The sequence below is a fragment of the Amblyraja radiata genome, chromosome 1, assembly GCF_010909765.2.
Source record: "Amblyraja radiata isolate CabotCenter1 chromosome 1, sAmbRad1.1.pri, whole genome shotgun sequence".
In the NCBI taxonomy this organism is placed as follows: domain Eukaryota; kingdom Metazoa; phylum Chordata; class Chondrichthyes; order Rajiformes; family Rajidae; genus Amblyraja; species Amblyraja radiata.
In genome coordinates this window covers 147,265,423-147,292,965 of record NC_045956.1, presented here as the reverse complement: position 1 = coordinate 147,292,965, position 27,543 = coordinate 147,265,423, and the positions used below count along the sequence as shown (strand labels likewise).

Below are 27,543 nucleotides of genomic sequence, written 5' to 3'. Positions count from 1 at the left end.
TGGCTATATACATTGAATACACATTGAATCACCTCCATTTACTTTACTCAAATCTTCCAGAGAAAAATATGTGAACCTGTATGGGGTAGAGGCATTTATGAACCAGAATGAGCCTCACTTTAACATTACTATCATGTCAGGCAATCAACACTTGTTTGGCGACGGGCATGGCAAGGCAAGTTAGGAGAAGCACTGGACAAACCTAAAGTGGTCCCATCTTGAAACTGAACTAAGATATCTCTAAAGTCTAAATCTCATAACCAACAGACTAGGCAGTGGCAGTCTCACCAACGGTCTGTCTGTCTTTTTGTATTTTTTGTCATTTTTAATGCGTTTAAAAAAGTATGTGTTAATGTTCTCTGGTTTGTTTTATGTGGGGTGGGGGTGGGGGGAAACTTTTTTCAATCTCTTACCTTGCCGGAGATGCGATTGTTTTCTGGATCGTGTCTCCGGTCGCTCTGCAGCCTAATATCAGGGAGTTGGCAGCCTTGCTCGACACTGACTTTGAGCCCCCACCTTGGAGCTGTGGACTTACTATTGGATCCTGTGATCCCTTGCCTGGGACCAATGCTCCTGCGGATTTCACCATCGAGGAGCGCACAGTCTCGGGTAGAGACTGATGTCAGAAAACTCCAAAGTCACAGGATCCAATCGCCTGGCGCGGGGGGGAGCTGAGATCCTCCTGATGCGGGAGCTTGATCGCCTCCGATGCGGAGGGCCTGACCGCCCGCTACGGGAGCCAAGATCGTCCAGTCAATGGAAGGCTCAAGGCCTCCGACCGCGGGAGGACAAAGAAGGGAAGAGATTGAACGTTTTTCTTGCCTTCCATCACAGTAAGGAATGTGGAGGAGTCACTGTGGTGGATGTTTATGTTAAAATGGATTTTGTGTGTTTTGTTGCTTTTTATTGGTATGACTGTATGGTAATTCAAATTCCTCGCATGTTGCAAAATATACTTGGCTAATAAAGTATGATTATGATTATGAATATGAGATCAAAGCTTTGTAGCCCTGATATCAAAAATAATATTGACCATCAGTTAAATAACATGAATGTCATGCGAGAGGAGGAGGCTCCAAAAGTATTCCCACTCCCAATAATGGCAAAGACTAGTGCTTTACAGTAAAGCCATGGCTACTATTGCTGATCATATTCAGCCAGCTATGAGTCTCCTTTATCCAAACTGTTCATTGTTTTAAGCAAATCTATCAAATCTTTCAATAGAGCCACACTTTTCAGTTAACTACTTGGGTCAATCATGCAATCTTTTGCTGTACTCTCACTAGTAACAAAATAAGCATTTATGAAATAAGGAACACCAAGCTTCAGATGTGGACTGAAGAAAAGTCAGATGCTGGAATCTTGTGTTGAACACAAAGTGCTGGAGTAACTCAGCAGGTCAGGCAGCATCTCTGGAGGACATGGCTAGATGACGTTTCGGGTCAGGACCCTATTTCACATCGATTGTAGTGGAGGAGAGCATGCTGGAAAATAGGTGGAGGCGGGACAAAGCCTGGCAAGTGATAGGTAGATACAGGTGGGGAATTTGATTTGATTGGCAGAACTGTAGACAAAGCTTAGAGATGAAAAGGGGACAAACGGGAGATAGAAATGCATCTAAATTAGACAAAAGGGTGTTTGTCAGGAGAGAATATGAAAGAAAGAGAAGTGAATGGAAAGAGTGAGAGAGGGATATAAGTGGACAGTGTTGGAGAGTGGGAGAATGGGTGTGCAGCAGTGCATGGAAAGGGGGGGGGGGGGAGGCAGGAGTGGAGAGAAAAAAATGGTATGGAGTATTACCTAAAATTGGAGAATCCAATGATCATACTATTAGGTTGTAAACCACCCATGCAGAATATGAGCCACTTTCCCTCCAGTTCCATGTGGTCTAATTCAGGCAATGCAGGACAGAGAGATCAGTATGGGAAATGGAGGTTTGATGGTGAGCAACCGGGAGATCTAGCAGGCCTAGGCAGACTGAGTGCAAGTGTTAGCTCAAATGCCATCTTTGATTGATAGATTACACTATGTTATGTACTGTATTCTGACACTACGCTTGCTTTCTTGAGCATTTAGTCACATTGATTTTTTTGGTCTTATTACCTTGTGTATTTTTCCTTCTTCTGTGCCAACAAGAAACAAATTGGGTTTCTTTTTATGGAAGTCAAATGAGGTTCCACAACCTAGTTTAAATACACAAAATGTGAAGGAATAAGTTTTACAAATTATAAGATTTTTGCCATACTAAATGTTATATTCTTTCATTATTTCATTCAATTAATGTGAATACAAATTGAATGATCGAGTTTCAAATAATGCAACTGGCCTGTCGGATAGTTCACAGCAAATGCTCTTGATTTCACAATTCTGGTTCACATTGCATTATATTCAACCTGTGAAGTTCTGAAAACGTAGGTCTATTACTTGTCACAAAATCAATAATTATTAGGAAGCATTTAGATGGCATGATGAATGATTATCCCATGTTGCAAGATAATAGATAAAGAGGAGGCACAAAACTGGCCCTCTTTGTGGAGGGCTAAAAGGCCTGTTTCCATGCTGTAAGGTTCTTCTTAATGAAATAAGGCTGAGGCAAGAATGTTTATAGGGTCTAGGTCTCCATGGCATGGAATATTAGCAGAATGGTGTTTGACAAAATAATGAGGGTCACATCATTAATGTAGATGGAGTTGTTGAGGGATAATTATAAGATATTTGACAAAGTATAGAGATGGTAAGCATTTTCTACATTTCAATTCAGAAAACAGATATCTTGAAAAATTGCCTTGAACTGGAAATGTCCTATTTTAATGCTTTGACAGGAGGACACGTTTTTTTTAAAGCATTTGCATGGAAATATAATCATGCAATGCTTTTGTTTTCATACTTAAGTGCTTAACAAATCATATTTTCCCCGAGTAAGATATGATGGCAAATGTTTCCTGGCTATTTTGTGAAACTCTGAACATTGAACCAAACACTGATATAGTTTTCATTTGAGTCACATAACAGGTGAATGCCATTTCCCTATTTCGTTTTTTGCTTTGGAAGTATTGCAGAAGAAAGTAGTCCAAGTTATCTTGGGACCTAACATATTGGTCACTCTCAAGACAATTAAACTTCAGATAATACAGTGGGATTAAAATTTGATCTGTAAAGTATTCTCTCCTAATTATTCTCTATCCTTTGGCCGCAACCACACCTCAAAACTACCATGCCACGTACTCACCTGTATTTCAAACAAAGCAACTCATGGAACATTTTCCCTATTTTCTCAGCAGAGGAAAGATAGACAGGATCAGTTTAAAGGTTGAATTTGATTTAATGAAGAGCCAACTAACTATTCTGACAAAAAGAGGTAAACCAATACAGGATGGGGATGAGAAGAACTTTCTTCATCTGGGGCGATAAACCTTTTGAATTTACTATCCACGAAGACTCAGTCAATCAATATGTTCAAGAAAGAGATTGATAGCTTTAGATATTTAAAAAAATCAAAAGAATAAGAGATTGTATCATGTCATGTGATAGGAGTAGAATTAAGCCATTCAGCCCATCAAGTCTACTCTGCCATTCAATCATGGCTGATCTATCACTCCCTCCTAACCCCATTCTCCTGTCTTCTAACCATAAAATCTGACACCCTTACTCAATAATCTGTCTATCTCTGCATTATCCGCTGACTTTGCCTCCACAACCTTCTGTGGCAAAGAATTCCACATATTCACCACCCTCTGAATAGAGAAATTGCTCCTCATCTTCCTTAAAGAACGTCCTTTACCTATAGTCATGGACTCTCCCACTAGTGGAAACATCCTCTCCACATCAACTGTATCCAAATCTTTCACTATTTTTTATGTTTCAATGTCTATCCTCATTCTTCTAAACTCCAGCGAATATAAGCTAAGTGCTGCCAAACGCTCATCATATGTTAATCTACTCATTCCTGGGATCATTCTTGTAAACCTCATCTGGACGCTCTCCAGAGCCAGCACATCCTTCCTCAGAAATGGTTCCCAAAATGACTCACAACATTCCAAATACAGCCTGACCAGCGTCTTTTAAAGCCTCAGCATAATGGATAATGGGTCTGAGGAGAGAACATCCATGATACTATTGTATAGCATAAGTGCCAGATGGACTATTTCTGCTTCAATGTTCATGTTCTTCTTGGAATGGCCTTCACAGATTCAAGAGTTCCACAGAACTGTAATTATAGGTCAGAATTAGATGGATTCTGCGACAGCATGTTTCGGTAAATTTCACAGTTTCTTGTTTTACTTCTTGGATAAAAGATGAGATTGTGGATCCATTACCCTTTTTTTTTTAATATCAATGAGCATTTGTCTAGACTGGCACTGGTGGAGGTACATCTTTCTAATGAGATATAAAACTATGATACATCTTTTGATGGGAGGAATAAGCTTGGGTACTGTCCAACTCACCTCCATCTGGATATTAGACTTTGACTTTGGAACTGATGCGGTACAATACTGAGAACTATATTCTGTAATCTGTATCTTTCCCTTTGCTCTATCCATTGTACTTGAGTTTGACTTGATTGTATTCATGTATGATATATCTGATCTGATTGGATAGCATGCAGAACAAAGCTTTTCACTGTACCTCAGTACACATGACAATAATAACACACCTAAACCTAAGTTTAAAGACCTGTATGTTCTGGTTAGCCTATCTTCTTCAACTATCCAAAAGGATAACCTGCTTCAATCATTATTTCATTGCAGTTTAAGGGAACTTGCTGTGCAAAAAATTGGCTGGCACAGATCCGTACCTTAAACTGACTCAATTATTAGCTGTAAAATTCCCTTTTCTTTCTTTAAAAATCTGCCATGCTCAAAATAATGTATAACCCCTAACCCATTGACTGTAATTTCCCTCAACAAGAACATTTTTAAACATGTACAGTATCTTGGGTTAAACATAATCGGCAATTAACATTTAAGAGGATGTAAAACATAATTTGCTAATTGAAATTTTTGAAGCATTCCTTAGCTACTAAAACCAGTTCTAACATGTAAGAAATGTGGCTCATTGCCACAAAGCCTATAATTTATTTGAATCAAAAAACTGTGGATAGGATTCCGCATTAGTTCTGGTTGAAGATTCTTGAAGTGGAAAAATAATTGCTTGTTCTGATAGATGATATGATTAAATATTATGGCTTACCCATAATTTGCAGCTGCAAATTTTCTAATGCATCTTTACAAATTCCATCAAGTGTAAGTTTGATGATATCTGTGTGAATAATTTCATTCTGGGAATAAAAATAATATATTCCAGTTACTTTAGTGGTTGCATTTTCCAAAATGAATACATCATTAATATTGACTTGCTAATTTTTAATTTTTGCCTCAGTCATATCACAATAATTAGCTATGCTGCATAACCAAAGTGATATTTGTTTGCACTCTTTTAAATAAATGCACTATAGGTGAAAGATAAATTGGGTGGCCACCTTTATCTCCTATTTATAAAAACAGAAATAACTAGAATTATTTGTCAGGTCAGGTAGCAGCAGTGGATAGTGAAATGGTGTTGAAGATTTAAGTCATTGTCCTTTCATCAGAAATTTTGAGAGTCTGAGGTGTAACACATTTTAAGATGCAATGGAAATGAACAAAGAAGAATAAATAAAGGGGAAGGTTCTGAGGTTGTGATAGGTCTGAAGGTAGGAGGGATTAAGTGACAATCAGAATGACATATTTTACTTTCCTTTGCATTAGGGGGTTTACAGATGGAAGTAAGATGGAAGTAAGGGCAATCATGTGTTTGTCCTGTAGAATGTGGGAAACTATGAAAACTTCCAATGTCCCTTATGACTATGTCTACAGGAAATGTGTCCAGTTACAGCTCCTGACTGACTGCATCGAACAGGTGAAGCTACTGTTAGACTTGTGATGCTGAGAGCATCATATATATGAGCCTTATGGGAGGTGGTCTAGCTGTGGTTCAGGCAACAGGTAGTTAGGTGACCACCAAGAAACACAGAAGGGGTAGATGGAGTGCTGGATTGTTATGTGAACTTCCCCTCAGTAATGTATGTTTAATACTGTTGAGTGGGGTGGCCTTTCAAAGGGAAGCAGTAGCAGCAACCGTCTGTAGCACCATGGCCGTGATGCACAACATTGGAGGGTGGAGCCTAGGAGAGCAGGAATGACAAGAGATTCGATAGAGAGATAGACAAAAGATTATTTGAAAATACCTTGTAGCCACAAAAAGCTGGAGTAACTCAGCAGGATAGGCTGCATCTCTGGAGAGAAGGAATGGGCGACGTTTCAGGGTCTCGACCCTACTGCTGACTCAGTCTCGACCCAAAATGTCACCCATTCCTTCTCTCCAGAGATACTGCCTATCCCGCTGAGTTACTCCAGTGTTTTGTGTCTATCTTTGGTGTAAAGCAGCATTTGCAGTTCCTTCCTACAAGGAAGATTCTTTGGCCATGGACGAGAACGCAGGATGGTGATGGCCTCCCTGATGCCAGAGTCAAAGCAGTTGCAGAACTTTCTCAAGACAGAGATTATTGTGCACATTGTACATAGGTAGAAAAAGGGATCAGCTTCTGCAAAGTGAATATAAGTTAGGTAGAAGTTTAAAAAGCAGGACGTTTGTGTAGAACATATGCACACGCTCGAGCAATTAGGAATACGGTATAACAAATGAATGTGTGGGTGAATAGCTGTTGCAGGCAGAAGAGATTCATTTTTTTTGGAAAATTGAGTTATCTTCTGGGACAGAATTAGGTTGAGCAGCTTCGACGGATTTAATGGAAATACAAGATATTGCAGAAGTTACAATCTTGGGTTTAAAAAAAAACTGTTGGAGAAACTTAAGCAGCATCTGTGAAGGAAAAGGGATGGTCATTGGTTCAAGAAATGTTGCTTGACCAGTTGTACCCTGGGAAGCAAGGGAGGAGATTGCTGGGGTCCTCCCAAACTTGTTTTAACTTTGTTAGCCATGGGTGAGGTACTTGAAGATTGGAAGATGACTACTTTTGTGCCTTCATTTAAGTAGTGCTGCAAAGACAAGCCACTGAACTTTGCCTGTGAATCTTGAACCAGCAGTGGGAAAGTTACTGGAAGTGATTTTGAAGGACAGAGTTTCTTTGCATTTGGAAAGGAAAGGGTTGATTAGGAATAGTCAGTGTGACATTGTTCGTGAGAAATCGTAACTCACAAATTTCATTGCATTTTTTTTGAGGAGGTGAGGTGAATGAAAATGGTGGGGTGATCGACGGGGGAAGATAGCAGATTGGGTACAAAATGGCTTGATAATAGAAGGTAGAGGGTGATAGCGATGCCCTTTATTGTTTGTCATACATATTAATGATTTGGAAGAAAATGTAATGACATTTACACATTTGCAGATTCCACCAAAATTAGTTGTGTAGTGGACAGTGAAAAAGACTGTGTCAATTTTACAACAAATTAACTGGGTAAGTGGTCAAGGAAATGGCTGATATAATTTAACTCAGTAATGCTCAGTAAAAGTAATGCATTTTTGGAAGATAAACAAGACCAAGACATACACAACAAATGGTAGGGACCCAATGAGTGTTCTTGAACAGCGTAACTTTGGAGTACAGATCCCTTAAAGTGCGACACTGGTAGACAGAGTAGTGAAGAAGTGAATGTTATGCTTGGCATCATTGTGCCGAGGCAATGCGTATTGGAGTTGGGAAGTCACATGACAGTTGTACATCTCATTTGTCAGATTGCACTTGTATTGTATGCAGTTCTCATCAACTTACTGTAAGAACTATGTGATTAAGCTAGAGAGGGTGCAGAAAACCTTTGACTGGATCTGTTTTCTTTGGAGCGAAGAAGGCTGAGGAATGATTTACAGAGGTTTATAAAATTAGGCAGGACATGGATAGGGTATAGTCATAGCCTTTTTCACACAGTAGGAGAGTCTTAAACTAGAGGAGATAGTTTTAAGATGAGAGGAGAAAGATTTAGAGGGGCAAGTTTTTCACACAGGGTGGTGGGTATATAAGCTGCCAGAGGGAGGTAGATGCCGGTATGTTTAAAAAGCATTTGGACAGGTATATGGTAAATATAAATTGCAAAATCTTTACATGAAAACTTTGAACTAATGATGAATCTGGAATGCTATCATGTGCCCATTTGAAAATTAGATATTGTTCCTTGCACTTGCAATAAGATTCATTAGAACAAAAGGCTGAAAGATTAGATTGAAAGAAGGGTGAGAATTAAAGTAACTCGTAAAGTTAGGCAAGGCTTAAAAGACAGAAAAGAGATGTATATCTAGGTAAAAGTATTCCAAGGAATACAATTGAAAATGTAGGAATTTACATTAAACACATAAGGGACTTTGATTAGATCCAATTTCGAACACTGTGGATGCTTCGATCTAATTATTTTTTTTAAATGTTGGAGTCTTTGGGGAACTTACAAAATAATTACATTGATGCGAACAGAACACTTGCGTGCAAGACTAAATATTTTGAGGCTCTTTTTTCTGACGGATGATCGAGTAGTAATCTTTAAATTAAAAGGCAAAGTGGTTTGATCAGATAGCCATGGAGAAGATGGAGGAGAAATTTGTCTTTGGTTTCTGGCATTAAATGTGGGTAAAATTAATGGTTTCCAGTTGTGACATGAAGTCAAACCTCTTTACACAAGAAGTGGTTAGGGTGTGGAGTTTTGTCATAGTTGTAGCTGTGCAGGCAAATTCATGGGTCGAGTTAAAAAAAATGAGCTGGATAAGTCATAGTGTTATATCTCAGATCCTTTGGCCCGCAGAGCCTTTGTAAATTATCGTGCCCATTATAGACTGCTCCCACTTTATTTTCTCCAGACTCATTAACTTGTTCCAGATTAAAACATTTATTGACGCATTAGGGACAATTTATAGTAACCAATTAACCCTCTAACATGCAAGTCTATGTATTAATGTGGGAAGAAATCAAGCACCCATAGGAAACCCATTTGTTTACAGCCAGAACATGCAAACTCCATACAGAATACGTCAGGGGTCAGGATTGATCCCAGGTCACTGGAGCGATGAGGAAGCACCTCTACCAGTTGCACCTTTACCAAATTTCACCCTGCCCATAAGTATTTGAAAGGAAATAATTATGGGGCAAAACAGACAGAGTAGGCAGATGAGTGGGACAAGCAGGATTGTTTTTGCATAGAGCCAATATAGACTTGATGACACCTTCTGTACAGTGAATGTTAAGACATTTTGTGATGTACTTACCTCCTCACATTTAGTTTCATTTCTGATAGCTGGTAACCCGAAGACAAAGATTTAGGCAAATAAAAAGAGAAAACCAGATGTGAAGAAGGAGCTTGTATTCACTGGAATTTAGAAGGATGAGAGGGCATCTTATAGAAACGTATAAAATTATTTAGGGATTAGACACGCTAGATTCAGGAAACAGGATCCCGATGTTGGGGGAGTCCAGAACCTGGGACCACAGTTTAAGAATAAAGGGTGGGCTATTTAGAACTGGAATGAGGTAAAACGTTGTCACCCAGAGAGCAGTGAATTTGTGGAATTCTCTGCCTCAGAAGGCAGTGGAGGCCGACTCACTGGATGCATTCAAAAGAGAGTTAGATAGAGCTCTTAGGGCTAGCAGAATCAAGGGAGAAGGCAGGAATGGGGTACTGATTGTGAATGATCAGCCATGATCACATTGAATGGCGGTGCTGGCTCAAAGGGCAAATGGCCTACTCCTGCACCTATTTTCTATATTTCTATGAAACTTTTTATTTACATGGAGAATTATTGTGATCTACAATGTGACTGCCTAAAAGTGTGGAGGAAGCGGATCCAATGGCAAAATGCAAATGTAAATTAGATATACAGTATGCATGCTGAAAAACAATTTCAAGACTACAGCTAAAAAGGAAAAAGACAGAGATTAATCGGATAGCTCCACTAAATAGGCTGACATTTGAGCGATGAGCTGAAAGATTTTCTGCGTTCTATCATTCTATGATACAACGCCATTCTTAAAACCTTAATAAATGAACCTTAAATGTGGCATGAATATCATTGGTAAGTTGATTTATATACTTGCTCTGTCATTTATGTAATTCCTCTGAGTGTGATACAATTTCTGTTTACAGAATAATAAGTTGGAGCACCATGTCCATCATGCTAGTAGACTGCTATAAAATCTCATGCATGAACAGTCAGTTAGAAACTATGTGATTGATGTTAGGATACATTGGGACATTACAAAATAAATGTTTAAACAATCTTGATTTCTGCTATTCTAGTGCACCTTTCAAAGTGAAAATTAAAAATGATTGCCCATATAATACATTATTTTGGATAAATGTATGTACTAAGTTCAAATGCGTCCTTAATCAAGTACTATTTTTTTTCTCCATGTACTGTGAAGGTAAGATCCTTATGATTTATGTGACAGTTAACCACAGACCTCACTATCAGGTTAGTTGAGACCAACAGTGTTTAGTGAGGACATTTTATCCAAGTAGGACATCTCCCTGATTGTAAATGAGAAAATTAGTTTATTTTGTTGTTGATAAGTCACTAATAACACATTTAGATACTTTTTGCTTATGGTTCCTTGCTTGCTATGTGCAAAATAGTATCTATATTTTCTTAAATTTAATCAATTGACTAAACCACTGGTTTTCCATAGATTATGAACATCCAATATATGTGCAGCCCATACATACATACAGTATGAATAAGTATTTGGGAGACCAGTAGATGGATTTACTGTCTACAGATATCTTCTGCCATCTGGGAATTCACTAGTGGTCGTTTTTCCGACTTGGGAACTGTCTAGATTACAAACAGTTCACAAGATCAAAACCCTGTCATAATCTGAGGACAACCTGTACACATTGCAGAATTATTTCATTGGCTAAAATCCTGAAGACCTTCAAAATACATATTATTTATATCATCACAGAGGTGTAACAAGTCAAATCATTTTCAGATCAATTGCAAACTCAAATGCAGAACATACTTTTTTGTGATTAATAGAAATTCCACGAATCAAAATAAGCAGGATATTTTTCCTTGATTACAGTAAATGTTAAGCATTCACTGGAGATTATTCACTGTTTATTACAATTGTGTATTATTTTAAAAAACAGCCATTATTCAATAGGGATACATCAATTCTCATTATCACCTGCTAAATTCAGAATACTACATTCATCATTGTAGTATTATTATTCACCCCAGAGCTCAAATTTTCTACAGTAAGTATAAACAAAATAAGTGAATGATCAATACTGTGTACAACTTGATGTATTCCAAAGCCCATCAAAATCACAAATTTGACACTGCATCATTAACAAAGAATTGGTCCACAGCAGCTTCAAAGTAAATTCTATAGATCATTAAGCTGTCGACGTTGTCTATATGGACTTCAGCAAAACATTCAATACCGTTTTGCATTGTACACTGGTCTGGAAGGTTACATCGCATGGGATCCAGGGAGAGCTAGCCACTGGTTAGAGAATTCCCTTCATGATGGTGCAAGGTTGTTGTTCGGACTGGAGGCTTGTGACTAGTGGTGTGCCTCGGAGATCGGTGTTGGGCCCTTTGTTATTTATGGTTTATATCAACGACATGGATGAGAAACCTTTGAAACCTTTGAATGTAGAAGGCATGATTAGTAAGTTTACAGATGACACTAAATGAATGGTATCATGTATAGCAAAGGTGGCAAGTGGGCCTTGTTTAATGGAATTTAATCCAGATAAGTGTGAGGTGTTGCATTTTGGGAAGTCAAACCAGGGCACAGCCTTCACAGCGAATTACAGGGGCCTGGGGAGTGTTGTAGAGCAGAGGAATCTAGGAGCGCAGGTAATTAGTTCCTTGAAAGTGGGGGAAAATGTAAATTCGATGGTCAAGAGGGTTTCGGTACATTCGCCTTCATCAGTCTGGGTATTGAATATAGAAGTTGGGATGTTATGTTGCAGTTGTAAAATACATTGGTGAGGCCACATTTGGAGTATTGTGTTTAATTTTGGTCACCCTGCTACAGGAAGGATGTTGTAAAGCTGGAAAGAGTGCAGAAATGATTTAAGAGGATGTAGCCAAGATTTGAGAGTCTGAACTATCGGGAGAGATTGGGCAGGCTAGGACTTTACTTCTTGGAGCGCAGGAGGATGAGGGGTGATCTTACAGAGGTGTAAAAAAATAGTGATCTTGCAGAGGTGTAATAAAATAGATAGGGTGAATACACAGAGTAGCATGGGGGAATCAAGAACCAGAGTACGTAGTTTTAAGGTGAGGGGGGAAATTTAATAGGGCAACCTTTTCACATAGGTAGTTGAAGGTATATGGAATGAGCTGCCAGAGGAAGTAGTTGAGATGGGTTCTACAACAACATTTAAAATACATTTGGACAGGTATATGGATAGGAAATGTTAAGAGTGATATTGGCCAAATGTGGGCGTGGGACAATTCTTGATGGGACATCTTGGTTGGCATGGACAAGTTGGGGCGATGTGTCTGTTTCTGTGCTGTATGACTCTACATCCTATAGGCAGCATTGAACTTTCTCTTGAATTTCTGTCATTAGTAACAATGTAGCAATTAAAATTGTTTAATTTAATAGAAAGGAAAAATTGACATTTTTGAAATTCACTACCAGTTTTACACATAGTTATAGAGCTATAAAGCACAGAACAAATGTATATAGTTACTTAAAAGTGGTGTGACAAATAGATAGGGTGGTAAAGAAGGTTTTCAGCACATAGGACTTCATGAGTACTGATTATAGAAGTTGGGAGGTCATGTTACAGTTATACAAGACATCGGTGAGGCCCCATTTAGAGTATTGGGTTCGGTTTTGGTTATCCTATTACAGGAAAAATGTTGTTAAGCTGGAAAAGGTGCAGAAAAGATTTATGAGGATGTTGCCAGGACTCATAGGCCTGAGTTATAGGGAGAGGTTGAGCAGGCCAGGACTTTATTCTTTGTACTGCAGGAGGATGAGGGGTGATCTTATAGTAGTGTACAAGATCAGGAGAGGAATAGATAGGGTAAATGCACAGAGTCGTTTATGCAGAGTAAGGGAATGGAGAACCAGAGGACAAACCTTTAAGGTAAGAGAGGAGGGATTTAATGAGAACCTGAGGGACAATTTTTTTAATACAAAGGGAGGTAGGTGTATGGAGGCATTTGAGGCAGGTACTATCACAAAGTTTAAAAAACATTTAGACAGGAACATGGATGGGATAGGTTCAGAGGAATATGGGCAAAATACAGGCATGTGGGACTCGTGTAGATGGGGCATGTTGGTCGGCGTGGGCAAGTTGAGCTGAAGGGCCTGTTTCCACACTGTACGACTGTATGAATAATCCTGTCTTAACTCTGAATTTTGTTTATCCCGGTTCTGTAAACATGATCTACATGCAATCAGACGGCCTCCTAAAGTATCAAGGCCAGCATTGTGACCACTATCAAATAAATATTCAGGAAAATGTATACCTTAATCAAAGCCCAAGAAACAAAACGTCCATCTGATGAGATCGAGCAGAAGTTAATATTGTTGTCAAGGTCATCTTTTAGCCATCTCACCTGTGAAATAGTAAATGCAAAGATTCTCAACAGTCTGAAGCAGGCTAAAATGAAAACAGACATGCAAAAAAAAATTCAGTCTGGGCAATTTCTAGGCTAAAGGCATAATATTATTCTTGTTTTATTTGTGCATTGCTTGGATGGATAAAAGAAGAGAACATACCCAAAGGCATTGACAATCTTCTGATGAAATTGTTCTGGTGTCAGCTTTTGCAAACAGAACAAAGAACAAAGAAGAGAGTGAGCAGGAGAGATGAAATATCCTAGAAAATTGGGTTCACTACCTTGGATTTGGAAAGACAAATTGAAGTATTGTCAAAATTGATAGAGAGACACAGGATGGAAACAGGCCCTTTGATTTACCTAGTTTGTGCTGACCATCAAGTACCCTTATAAACTAATTCAATGTCATTCTCCTACACATTCCTGCAGATTATACTGTTGCATACCTGGAGCAAATTGCAGTGGTCAAATAAACAACCAATCTATTTAAGAAGGAACTGCAGATGCTGGAAAATTGAAGGTACACAAAAATGCTGGAGAAACTCAGCGGGTGCAGCAGCATCTATGGAGCTAAGGAAATAGGCAACGTTTCGGCCGAAACCCTTCTTCAAACAACCAATCTACACCTCTTTGGGAGGTGGGGGGAAACCAAAGCATCCAGCAGAAACCCCCTTTTAGAAACATAGAAACATAGAAACATAGAAATTAGGTGCAGGAGTAGGCCATTCGGCCCTTCGAGCCTGCACCGCCATTCAATATGATCATGGCTGATCATCCAACTCAGTATCCCGTACCTGCCTTCTCTCCATACCCTCTGATCCCCTTAGCCACAAGGGCCACATCTAACTCCCTCTTAAATATAGCCAATGAACTGGCCTCGACTACCCTCTGTGGCAGGGAGTTCCAGAGATTCACCACTCTCTGTGTGAAAAAAGTTCTTCTCATCTCGGTTTTAAAGGATTTCCCCCTTATCCTTAAGCTGTGACCCCTTGTCCTGGACTTCCCCAACATCGGGAGCAATCTTCCTGCATCTAGCCTGTCCAACCCCTTAAGAATTTTGTAAGTTTCTATAAGATCCCCTCTCAATCTCCTAAATTCTAGAGAGTATAAACCAAGTCTATCCAGTCTTTCTTCATAAGACAGTCCTGACATCCCAGGAATCAGTCTGGTGAACCTTCTCTGCACTCCCTCTATGGCAATAATGTCCTTCCTCAGATTTGGAGACCAAAACTGTACGCAATACTCCAGGTGTGGTCTCACCAAGACCCTGTACAACTGCAGTAGAACCTCCCTGCTCCTATACTCAAATCCTTTTGCTATGAAAGCTAACATACCATTCGCTTTCTTCACTGCCTGCTGCACCTGCATGCCCACTTTCAATGACTGGTGTACCATGACACCCAGGTCTCGCTGCATCTCCCCTTTTCCTAGTCGGCCACCATTTAGATAATAGTCTGCTTTCCTGTTTTTGCCACCAAAATGGATAACCTCACATTTATCCACATTATATTGCATCTGCCAAACATTTGCCCACTCACCCAGCCTATCCAAGTCACCTTGCAGTCTCCTAGCATCCTCCTCACAGCTAACACTGCCCCCCAGCTTAGTGTCATCCGCAAACTTGGAGATATTGCCTTCAATTCCCTCATCCAGATCATTAATATATATTGTAAATAGCTGGGGTCCCAGCACTGAGCCTTGCGGTACCCCACTAGTCACTGCCTGCCATTGTGAAAAGGACCCGTTTACTCCTACTCTTTGCTTCCTGTTTGCCAGCCAGTTCTCTATCCACATCAATACTGAACCTCCAATGCCGTGTGCTTTAAGTTTGTAAACTAATCTCTTATGTGGGACCTTGTCGAAAGCCTTCTGGAAGTCCAGATACACCACATCCACTGGTTCTCCCCTATCCACGCTACTAGTTACATCCTCAAAAAATTCTATAAGATTCGTCAGACATGATTTACCTTTTGTAAATCCATGCTGACTTTGTCCAATGATTTCACCACTTTCCAAATGTGCTGCTATCCCATCTTTAATAACTGACTCTAGCAGTTTCCCCACTACCGATGTTAGACTAACTGGTCTGTAATTCCCCGTTTTCTCTCTCCCTCCCTTCTTAAAAAGTGGGGTTACGTTTGCTACCCGCCAATCCTCAGGAATCTTCCAGAGTCTAAAGAGTTTTGAAAGATTATTACTAATGCATCCACTATTTCTGGAGCTACTTCCTTAAGTACTCTGGGATGCAGCCTATCTGGCCCTGGGGATTTATCGGCCTTTAATCCATTTAATTTACCCAACACCACTTCCCGGCTAACCTGGATTTCACTCAATTCCTCCAACTCCTTTGACCCGCGGTCCCCTGCTATCTCCGGCAGATTATTTATGTCTTCCTTAGTGAAGACGGAACCAAAGTAGTTATTCAAATGGTCCGCCATATCCTTGTTCCCCATGATCAACTCACCCGTTTCTGACTGCAAGGGACCTACATTTGTTTTAACTAATCTCTTTCTTTTCACATATCTATAAAAACTTTTGCAGTCAGTTTTTATGTTCCCTGCCAGTTTTCTTTCATAATCTATTTTTCCTTTCCTAATTAAGCCCTTTGTCCTCCTCTGCTGGTCTCTGAATTTCTCCCAGTCCTCCGGTATGCTGCTTTTTCTGGCTAATTTGTACGCACCATCCTTCGCTTTGATGCTATCCCTGATTTCCCTTGTTATCCACGGATGTACTACCTTCCCTGATTTATTCTTTTGCCAAACTGGGATGAACAATTTTTGTAGTTCATCCATGCAGTCTTTAAATGTCTTCCATTGCATATCCACCGTCAACCCTTTTAGAATTAATTGCCAGTCAATCTTGGCCAATTCACGTCTCATACCCTCAAAGTTACCTTTCTTTAAGTTCAGAACCATTGTTTCTGAATTAACAATGTCACTCTCCATCCTAATGAAGAACTCAACCATATTATGGTCACTCTTGCCCAAGGGGGCACGTACAACAAGACTGCTAACTAACCCTTCCTCATTACTCAATACCCAGTCTAAAATAGCCTGCTCTCTCGTTGGTTCCTCTACATGTTGATTTAGATAACTATCCCGCATACATTCCAAAAAATCCTCTTCCTCTGTTACAGTGTAATGTAACCTCCATACAAGCAACACTGAATCCAGGTCACTCGAGCTGTATGGCAGCTGCCTTACTAAATGTGTCGTGGTGACCCTTACACCATTGAGTTAAAAGACAAGACCACGTAGAAAAGAAAAGGTATTTACAGATCTATGTACAACTAACATCATGAATCACTCAGCAGGTCAAACATTGAAGAGAGAAACAGAATATGAGGTCAATTACATTTGAACTTAAAATAAAGATACATTTTTAAGGTACAGATAGAGGGGAGAAGTTGGAGGAAATAGCATAAGTAGAAGGCAAGAGGGAATAAATGGCAATAGTGCCACCAGGTTCATAAGGCCATAAGTGATAGGAGCATATTTAAGTCATTTGGCCCATCATGTCTATTCTGCCATTCAATCATGGCTGATCTATCTCTCCCTCCTAACCCCATTCTACGGCCTTCTCTCCATAACCACTGACACCCGTACTAATCAAAAAGCTATCTATCTCTGCCTTAAAAATATCTTTTGACTTGGCCTCCACAGCCTTCTGTGGCAAAGGTTCAGGTGTCTTGCATGAGCAGAGAAGACCTAAACTTGCTGGTTATTTGCCATCAGCAGTTTCACTGCCATGCTTTGAAATTATACCCAGCAGTGGAACATGAGGGAATCTGTCTACTCCATCTGCAATGTTAAAGTTGATGCAGGAACAATGACCTTTTACTTTGAATGGAGAGAATAGCCCTGAAGGAGCAAGGAAAATGAAAATAAATTTAGACATTTTTAAAAAATGAATTGACTTTGGTTAAATATTTTTAAATGTATTTGTTTTTAATTGTATTTAAATGTAATATTTTAAAAACATCTCAGTCAGCTAAGCTAAGAAGAAAGTAGAACCAAGGAACTGTAGAAGCTGGTTTACGCAATAGAACACAAAGTGCTGGAGTATCTCAGCGGTTCGGCAGCATCTCTGGAGACATGGATAGGTAGGATTTCGGGCCGGGACCTTTCTCAGACTGAAGGAGGGTCCTGACCCGAAATCCTACCTATTCATGTTCTCCAGAGATGCTGGATGACCCGCTGAGTTACTCCAGCACTTTGTCCTTTATATAAGCCAAGGAGAACATGGTTTAATCCGTTTTCAAATTAATTATTGACTATTTTTTATGAGCGGGGATTGCTTTCACAACTTCGCTCTCCCATTCCTTCAGCCATTTCCACCAACACCCTACCTCACAACCCTTAACAATGTGATTCCATTTAAATCAACTAGGTTGCCACCCTGCACGACCTGGCCACTGAGCACTCAGCATAAGATCAGCCTGGATAGCATGCAAAACAAAGGCTTTTGTTGTATCTTGTACAATAATTAAAACCAATACTAATATATTTTAGACTCAAGGAACTGCAGATGCCTGAATCATGAAAAGAACACACAAAGCTGAAGGAATTTAGTGGGTCAGGCAGCACCTCTGGGAGGCATGGATAGGTGATGTTTCAGGTCAGGATCTTTCTCCGACTGGTTGTAGCGAAGGAGAAATTACTGAAAACAGGTGGGTGAACAAAACCTGCCAAGTGATAGTTGGTTACAGGTGTAGGTTTTATTTATTGATTTGCAGATGGGTGGACAAAGGCTAGAGATGAAAATGAGACAAAAGGGGATTAAAGGAGAGAAAAAAAGAGAAAAGGAGAGAAAAAAAGAGACAAAGAGACAAAAGGGTGTTGATACAGAGAGAAGAGGTGAAAGAGGAGTGAAACGTAAAGCTTGAGGAAGGGACATAGGGGGAAGGGGACGAGCTTGGGGAGGGCGGGAGTGGGATAGGATAGTAGGAGAATGGGTGTGCATGAGGGTCAGAAAAGAGAGGAGGGGACAAAGAAGAAGTAAAAAATGGGTGGGGTGTTACCTGTAGTTGGAGAATTCAATGTTCAAACCATTAGGTTTAAGCTACCCAAGTGGAATATGAGATACTGTACACCCAGTTTGCCTGTGTCCTTACTGTGGCAATACTAGAGGTCAGGACAGAATGGTCAGTATGAGAATGGGAGGGGGAGTTAAAATGGTTGGTATTTGGAAAATCCAGCAGACCTAAGCAGACCACATATGTTCCGTGAAACAGTTGCCTAGTCTAGTCTCCTGATGGATCTCCTCTGACCTCTCAGCAGTGGAATCACATCCTTCCTATAGTGTAGCTTAAAATCTGTTAAAGTTGCGGAACCTGAACCAATTACATGTTTAGTTGTTTTGGACATTGGAATCTGTCCTTTAGATTTGAACTCTTTGCATTTTTATGGATATAATAACAACTAGATTTCCATGAAAATTCCCAATTTTTTGGAACGGTTAGATAAGCACAAACACAATTGATTTGTCAAATATATCAGTGAAAGCTGTAGAAAATCTGAAACCTGCAAAAATAAATTTTAATGTGACTCAGTAACTAAGTTGATAGAGTGCTGAATTCATAACATAACAGAAGACCATTTCCATTTAAACTGTGTGATTCCTCATGTTGACATTATACGTTTCCAAGGTTAATGATGTTTGCCATTTTAGTTAACTCTTCAGAACTCAGAACAAATTGCTAATTTTATTTCTCTGAAGTCACTTTAAAAAAAAACATGACAGATCACTCTATTTATGTGCCTTTAGGTGTTACAGACATTGACATGGATAAATACTTGTTCTGTCAATGTTAAGGGGCTGTCCCACTGCGGTGACCTAATCCATGAGTTCAGACGAGTTTGCCCTCGACTCATACTCGCAGCATGGTCGACACGAGGTCCTAGGAGATCTTTGTAACTCTCCTTCATGCTCGATGATAGTCCCCATGTACTCGAGGCCTCAGCTAGGTCGAGGCATATTTTTCAACATGTTGAAAAATGCCGCGAGTAAAAAATGATCGTCATGGAAAAAATCTATACTTTATCTACTCGTAGGTTTAGTCGAAGTAGGTCGTAGTAGGTCGGCATGTTATTCGTAGGTAAGCGAGGGTAGTTGAAAGTAATTGAAGGTAGTCGAAGGTAGTCAGAGATAGTCTTCAACATAGTCGAAGGGAGGTCGAAGGTGGTTGTCTTCACTCTCCACTATTCGGTGTCCAATATTCCTGAAGCAAGTCGAAGCTAGTCTTCAACATAGTCGAAGGAGATCGAAGAAGGTCTTCTACATAGTCGAAGGAGGTCTTCAACATGACATTTTTTCAAACTCTCCTAAACTCTTCTAAATTAGCCAATTAGGTTGCCGCAGTGGGACAGCCCCTTTAACCTTGATTCCCATATGGCAATCAAGTAGTCAATATAGGAAGGCAAACATTTACATTTTGACATGTTTTAACAAATAGAAACTGAACAAAATGATTCATTGTTAATCTTCTGCAAAGATTGTGAATTTTACTACATACTGTAAAGCTACAATAAGACTCACCTGCCAAACTGGATCACAATGCTTGCCAGTGTAAGCTGTACTCTTGTAAGTGGGCCCATCAGTCCGTTCCATAAGATTGTAGACAGCAACGTTGCCATCATAAAATCCAACAGCTATCAAATGCGGATAAGAACGGTGGAAGTCTAAGCACAAGATACTGCTCTCTGTGCTGTATTGATACTCAGGGTAGATAGGATTTTTCAGAGAATGAATCAGAAGCATACCATTGTTCTGCTTCATAAAATCATCTAGGAGCAAAGAAGAGAAAAAAATAAGATTTTATTAACCAAAGAAGCAGGAGCTAAATGAAGACTTTTTTTAAACAACAATTTAAATAATTTTCATTTCACAAATCATATAGTCATAGAAATTTTTTTTTTTTAAATAAACTTGGGATTGCCATTTCAAAAGATATCAAAATATATATTCTTGTAAATAAGGCAACAACTACACTCTTACAAAAGTCTATAATGAACAAAAATAACTAAATTGGAATTTCTCATTCGGATTCTGGCACAATATAACTTCACCCGATTAAAATGATACAATACAACTTTATTTATCCCGGAGGGAAATTCTTCTGCCACCAGACATAAGATACAGTTACAAGGCATTGAAAGTGTTGTGTACATTATGCAACAGTGACTCCTGTTAATGCTGACCCTTCTTGTACTTCGTGTTTACTGTGAATAAGAAAATTATTAATTTCTTAAAGTGACTGTGTCCCAACTTTACAACTTGTTTTGGTGACACCCCACATGGCTGCCAATTCAGCACACCAAAAATGAGTGAAATCCAGTTTCAGTGCTTTTTTCCAAAAAGTACTATATACTGGAATATACTGTTGAAAGAATATATGAAGCAAGTGCAATATTAACAGTTAAAATGGATTTGCACAATTAAAATGAAGAGCAAGAAATAGTCAGACTGTTGAGAAGTGTACAGAATGGGATTAATTAGATAGCTCTGTAATGAACTGGAATGGCTGAAATGGACTAACGTCTCAAATTGTGCTGTTCTTTTCTATGGTGCTTTGATTCTACAGGGGAAAAGTATATTTGATTTCAGAGGAACCCATGGGAGTACTTTAACTGAAAGCTTGGTACTTATTAAACTGATCTAACTTTAACAATAAATTGAAAATAGCCCAATAATGGACTCACTCTGTTTCAGGTTGACATCACAGAATATAAATTCACACAAGTATGACCCCAAATAGGCAAGGACCAGCAAAATTCTGCTTGGCTTGAACATGAATGGTAGCTTTCACTGGTGGTTGCATTAGTGCAACCTTAGAAAATGCCTTGTGATAATTTCAAAATATTGAGCAGATTTATCCATAAAATATTGATTTATGTCAGCTTTCTGAGCCTAGAATGTCATGTCATAAGGAATAGTAGAATTAGGCCATTCAGCCCATCAAGTTAAGTCCGCCATTCAATCATGGCTGATCTATCTCTCCCTCCTAATGCCATTCTTCTGCCTTCTCCCCATAACCTCTGACACCTGCACTAATCAAGAATCTATCTAACTCTGCCTTAAAAAATATCCACTGACATGGCCCACACAGCCTTCTGTGGCAAATAATTCCACTGATTCGCCCTCTGACTAAAGACATTTCTCCTCACATCCTTCCTAAGAGCGTCCTTTAATTCTGAGGCTATGACCTCTAGTCCAAGGCTCTCCCACCAGTGGAAACATCCTCCCCACATCCATTCTATCCAAGCCTTTCACTATTCTGTATGTTTCAATGAGGTCCCCCCCTCATTCTTCTAAACTCCAGCGAGTACAGGCCCAGTGCCAACAAACGGCTCATCATAAGTTAACCTACTCATTCTTGCGATCATTCTTGTAAACTTCCTCTAGACCCTCTCCATTGCCAGCACATCCTTCCTCAGGCATGGTGCCCAAAATTACTCACAATATTCCAAAAGCAGCCTTACCAGCGCCTTATATAGTCTCATTCTACGTCTTTAACTTCATGAAATAGATACTTATTTTTAATTGTATGTTTTAGCTTTACATGCACCTTTAAATAACTCTTTTAAGTTATAAATAACTAGCCTTTTTTTATGTATGCAATTTCCCTAGGAAGAATAAGAAGAGATCTCTTTGAAAGTTTAACGTTAGTTTGCGACAAATCGTTTAGAATAGATTTGAGAAAAAATTTCCCTCATCTATTAGGTGTTGAATCTTTGGAATTCATTATGCAAATGGCTGCTGTGGCTCAATCTTTAATTCTATTCAAGACAGAGATCGATTTTTAGATATTAATGTAATCAGAGGTTGTGGGGTTAGTAGCATGAAATGTGATGCCAATGGACAAAATGCAGCAGTACAATATCTTGAAAAATGAAAGAATGATCTGCTAAGGGTGCCTGAAATTAGTATGGGAGAAGGCCCAGGTGTATAAACCTTGGTTAGGCCACAGTTAGTATAGTGTGCAGTACTGGTCACCCCTTTACAGGAAGAATGTGGAGGATTTGGAGAGGGTGCAGAAAAAGTTTACCAGAATGCTGCCTGGATTAATTAGCTACAAGGAGAGGTTGGACAAACTTGGATTCTTTTATCTAGAGTGTCGGAGGTTGACACCTGATAGATATAGAGAGACATCTGCGACTGCAACTGGATCCTCAACTTTCACATCAGCAGATTGTTGAACAAATGTTTTCTGGCAATGTGAGGAGTTACAGACAGTGAGGAATGCCATCAGAAGATACAGCGAGATATAGTTCAGCTGCTGAAATTGGCAGAGAAATGGCAGATGGAGTTAAACCCAAACTAATGTGAGGTGTTGTACTTTAGGAGGTTGAATGTAAGGAGAGAGTATACGGTTTATGGTAAGACCATTAACAGCATTGATGTGCAGAGGGATCTTGGAGTCCAAGTTCAAAGTGTACTGAAGGTGGCAGCACAAGTAGATAGGGTGGTAAAGAAGGCTTATGGTATGTTTGCCTTCATTGCTAGGGGAATTGAATATAAGAGCCAGGAAGTCATGAAGCAGTTCTATAGAATTTTTGTTAGGTTGCATTTGTGCCGTTCTCATCGCCACATTAAAGGAAAGATGTAGAGGCTTTGGGGAGGGTGCAGAGGAGGTTTACCAGAATGTATCCTATATTAAAGTGATTCAGCTACAGGGAGAGTTAAGATAGACTTGGATTGCTTTTTCTGTAACGACGGAAGTTGAAGGGAGACACAAGGTGGAAATGTCCAACACTAGAGAACTATTGTGTTCAGTTCTGGGCACCATGCTATAGGAAAAATGTTGTCAAGCTGGAAAAGGTACAGAGTAGATTTACGAGGATGTTGCCAGGACTAGAGGGTCTGAGCTATCCTTTGCCCCATACACTTCTTGACCCAGTTTCAGCAGTTTGTTTTTTGTTTTTTCCTGGAAACAAGCACTTCGGCCCACTGAGTCTGTGCCTACTCTTCCATTTTATACTCCCCATATTCTTGTGAACTTTCTCTAGATTCTATCTCCTATCATTACAACAGTAAATTCCAAGTTTGTGGATTACACAAAACTGGGTGACAGTGTGAGCTGCGAGGAGGATGTTATGAGGCTGCAGGGTGACATGAATAGGTTGGGTGAATGGACAGATGCATGGCAGATGCAGTATATTGTGGATAAATGTGAGGTTATCTGCTTTGGTGGCAAGAACAGGAAGGCAGATTATTATCTGAATGGTGTCAGATTAGGAAAAGGGGAGGTGCAACGAGACCTGGTTGTGTTTGTACATCAGTCACTGAAAGTAAGCATGCAGGTACAGCAGGCAATGAAGAAAGCTAATAGCATGTTGACCTTCATAGCGAGAGGATTTGAGTTTAGGAGCAAGGAGATCCTACTGCAGTTGTACAGGGCCCTGGTGAGACCGCACCTGGAGTATCATGTGCAATTTTTGTCTCCTGATTTGAGGAAGGACATTCTTGCTATTGAGGAAGTGCAGTGGTTAATTCCCGGGATGGCGGCACTGACATATTATGAAAGAATGGGTCGACTGGGCTTGTATTCACTGGAATTTAGAAGGCCAAGAGGGGATCTTATAGAAACATAAATTTCTTAAAGGATTGGACAGGCTAGATGCAGGAAAAATGTACCCGATGTTGGGGGAGTCCAGAACCAGGGGTCACAGTTTAAGAATAAGTGGTCGGCCATTTAGGACTGAGATGCGGATAAACATTTTTATCCAGAGAGTTGTGATTATGTGGAATTCTCTGCCACGGAAGGCAGTGGAGGCCAATTCACTGGATATTTTTAAGAGAGTTAGATTTTGCTCTTAGGGTTAATGGAATCAAGGGATATGTGGAAAAAGCAGGAACGGTGTACTGACCATGATCATGATCATGTTGAATGGCGGTGCTGGCTCAAAGGGCTAAATGGCCTACTCCTGCACCTATTTTTCTATGTTTCTATGATTCTAAATTAATCTACTAACCTGGCTTTGACATGTGAGAGGAAATTGACGTACCCTGTGGTAAATCATGGAATCACAGCAAAAGCAATGCACACTCCACACAGGCAGTACCAGAGGCCAGACCCAAACCCTAACCCGACTCTACTGGCTATACCACTGTGCCACCTTACTGCTTCCATTTTCATGATACATGGAAAGGAGATGGATGGCATAAAGCTGTAGTCCTACTGACCATCCGTACCTCCATCCAAGGCCTGGTTTCATCTCCTTTCTTTGAGAACTTACCTCTGGGGTTAAGACAAATGCCTACAGATGGCTGATTATATATAAGGACAATGGATAAACTTTGTGCAATGCTGTAGCTGATCTCTTTAGGTATGTTCATCTGTCACATAGCTAATTTCTAAGCCTGAAGTTCTAATGCAAAATGGTTCATGATGAAAGTGAGAAAAATAAAGTATTTTTGGAGGCAAGTAGACTGTAGATGCTGGAAAATCAAGTGTTCCTCCAGCAGTTTGCTTTTCTCTTACAATATTATTGTTTGACTTGGGTATTGCAAAGTAATCCCAATGTTTTCACACAGAAACTGTTCTCCTCAATATTGGAAGCACATCGGAGATTTCTTTCTGCAGTGCCTTCCTTCACTATTTTAGTAAATAGGGCAGCTGGGGTAAAATGAGAAAAGTTGTTTGCAGGCATTAGTTATACACTGATTTACATGAGGCAGATTAGGAGTCTCAAATGGCCCTGAAATAAATTTGATTTTTTTAAGAAACCAACGGGGTTGTGGCAAATTTGGACCACTAGCCTTTAAGAATGGATTTCAGCTTATTTACTATCCCAAAATTCACCATGCGTGCATAGTACTTCAGAGAAAAAGTATCACCCATGAAGTTGCCCGCCCATCAATTTCACATACCATTTCCAAATACTAAAATACAAGATAAGAATCAAAAATAACTTTTATAGATCTGCTTTAAACAAAAAAAAAGCTTTCAAAATTTAAGGAGAAGTGATTAAGGAGATTTAATTACCAACAGAGAGAAGGTTTTGGATGTTTAAACTTCAGTGGGTCACAACCTGGCATCAAGCTATCAGCATGTACAGACGTGCTTATTAGCCTTTTCACTGGAGATCTCCTCTTGACACTTATTATATATAATTCAGCTGTTTGGTTGTCCAATACCCTTCTGACATCATCCAGAGTCCCCATAGTGTCAAAGAATAAATGATGTGCATGACTTTGATTTATTTTGCACTACATTCTTTACTAGATTATCTTCAAAATGTAATGTTCCGTGAATTGGATCAATATTTCAGTTCCTCTCCTAACACTGTTATATCAGTTTTATAGATTTATTTTGCTAAAATTACCTTATGCAATGAATGTATTTAAATATAAGCTGCATTGATTAACCTCTTGAGCACTGATATTTAATGTTATTGCAATAATTTATGGATTTCCTCCTTTCAAGATTGACACAAAACATAATTTTCAAATATAAATGGTAATTCACGTATGGAAATGAAAGTTAATACATCAATAGTAGATGAGATATAGATTATTGCATCAGTTGATGTAGAACGACAGGACAAAATATCTCATTGTGAAATAATTGCACAAGGTATTTTAATTGTGTAAGGATAAACGAGCATTTAACTGTTTCCAAAATTGGAATAAGAAAATATACACTGTTATCAATTCCCTAAAAGACTATTCTCCACATAATAGGTTTCTCATTTATTTATGTAAATGATAACACATCCAATCACAACAGATTTCAGCAGTTAACAGAAGCATAACTGTCATAGAGTCATAAACAGGTCATTCAATCTAACTTGTCCCTGCCGACCAACATGCCCATCTAAGCTAGTCCCATTCCCCCACATTTGGCCCACATCCCTCTAAACCTTTCCTATTCATGTACCTGCCCTTTTAAATATTGTTATTGTATCTGCTTCAATTACTTCCTCTGGTAGCCCATTCCATATACCCACCACTGTCTCTGTGAAAAAGCTGCCCCTCAGGCTCAGTTTAAATTTTTTTCCTCGCATCTTAAACCTATGTCCTCTAGTTCTTAATTTCCCTACTCTGGGAAAGAGACTCTGTGCCCTTTCTAATCCTCAGCCCTCAAGCCTCCTGCACTCCAAGGTCCTAGCCTGTCTAATTACTCCCTGCAACTCAGTCCCTCGCGTCCTGACCACATTCTCATAAAACCTCTCCTCATACTTTACAGCTTAATGGCATCTTACCTATAGTAGGGTGTTCAAAACTCAGCCCAATACTCCATGTGCAGCCTCACCAGCACTTTGTACAACTGTGACGTAACATCTCAACCTCTGTGCTCAGTTCCCTGACTGAAGAAGGCCAAAATGCCAAAAGCCTTCTTCATCACCTTATCTATCTGTGATGCCACTTTTAGGGAATGATATATTATTTCTGAAATCTTGCATTTATTCTTATTTTACAGCCTTTATATTTAACTAGGCACTAATCTTTCAATGAAGATAACCAGAATCAAATGGAATACACCCACAGTCCAAATTATAGGAATTTGTGATCAATGTGGACAGAATGGGGACAGATTCAAATACCATAATTTTAATGATCCATTCTATTGCCTGAGTATTACCATTGTTGACATACAATCCTAAATAATTGAAAGTATACTTGTTTGAAATGTCTTTATTCTGTTCTTTCCATTTTTTCTTCTCTCTCTGGCAAGAGTCAGCATTGGGAAACTATTACTCATGTTATTCATAAAGGAAGCAGTACCCAAAACATGAAATTAAATTTAATGAAAGGCGTTCAAATTATTTATTATCGGAAAATAATTTAACAGAGGAAATGTTCTATGCTTGTCTAAATGTCTCTTAAATGTTCTGATCATATCTGTGTCCACCCCTTCTTATGTCATTGTATTCCAGATGTCAACCACTCTCCGAGTTAAAAAAAATCCCCTCAGATTCTCTTAAAAAATCCTTCCTCTTGATTCCCCTACAATAAGTAAAATGCTTTGAT

The 27,543-nt window shown here is 39.3% G+C and overlaps 1 protein-coding gene across 1 annotated transcript in view; it reads right to left on the bottom strand.

The window, feature by feature from the left end:
• dnai1 (dynein axonemal intermediate chain 1) overlaps positions 1 to 27,543 on the bottom strand; it is a 158,845-nt gene that overhangs the window by 30,828 nt on the left and 100,474 nt on the right. Inside the window, exons 15-18 of the mRNA XM_033038027.1 lie at positions 20,107 to 20,354; positions 13,477 to 13,566; positions 5,191 to 5,278; positions 2,104 to 2,183 (exon numbers count right to left, since the gene is read on the bottom strand). Coding sequence (XP_032893918.1) covers positions 2,104 to 2,183; positions 5,191 to 5,278; positions 13,477 to 13,566; positions 20,107 to 20,354 — 506 coding nt within the window. The remainder of the gene's footprint in view (positions 1 to 2,103; positions 2,184 to 5,190; positions 5,279 to 13,476; positions 13,567 to 20,106; positions 20,355 to 27,543) is intronic.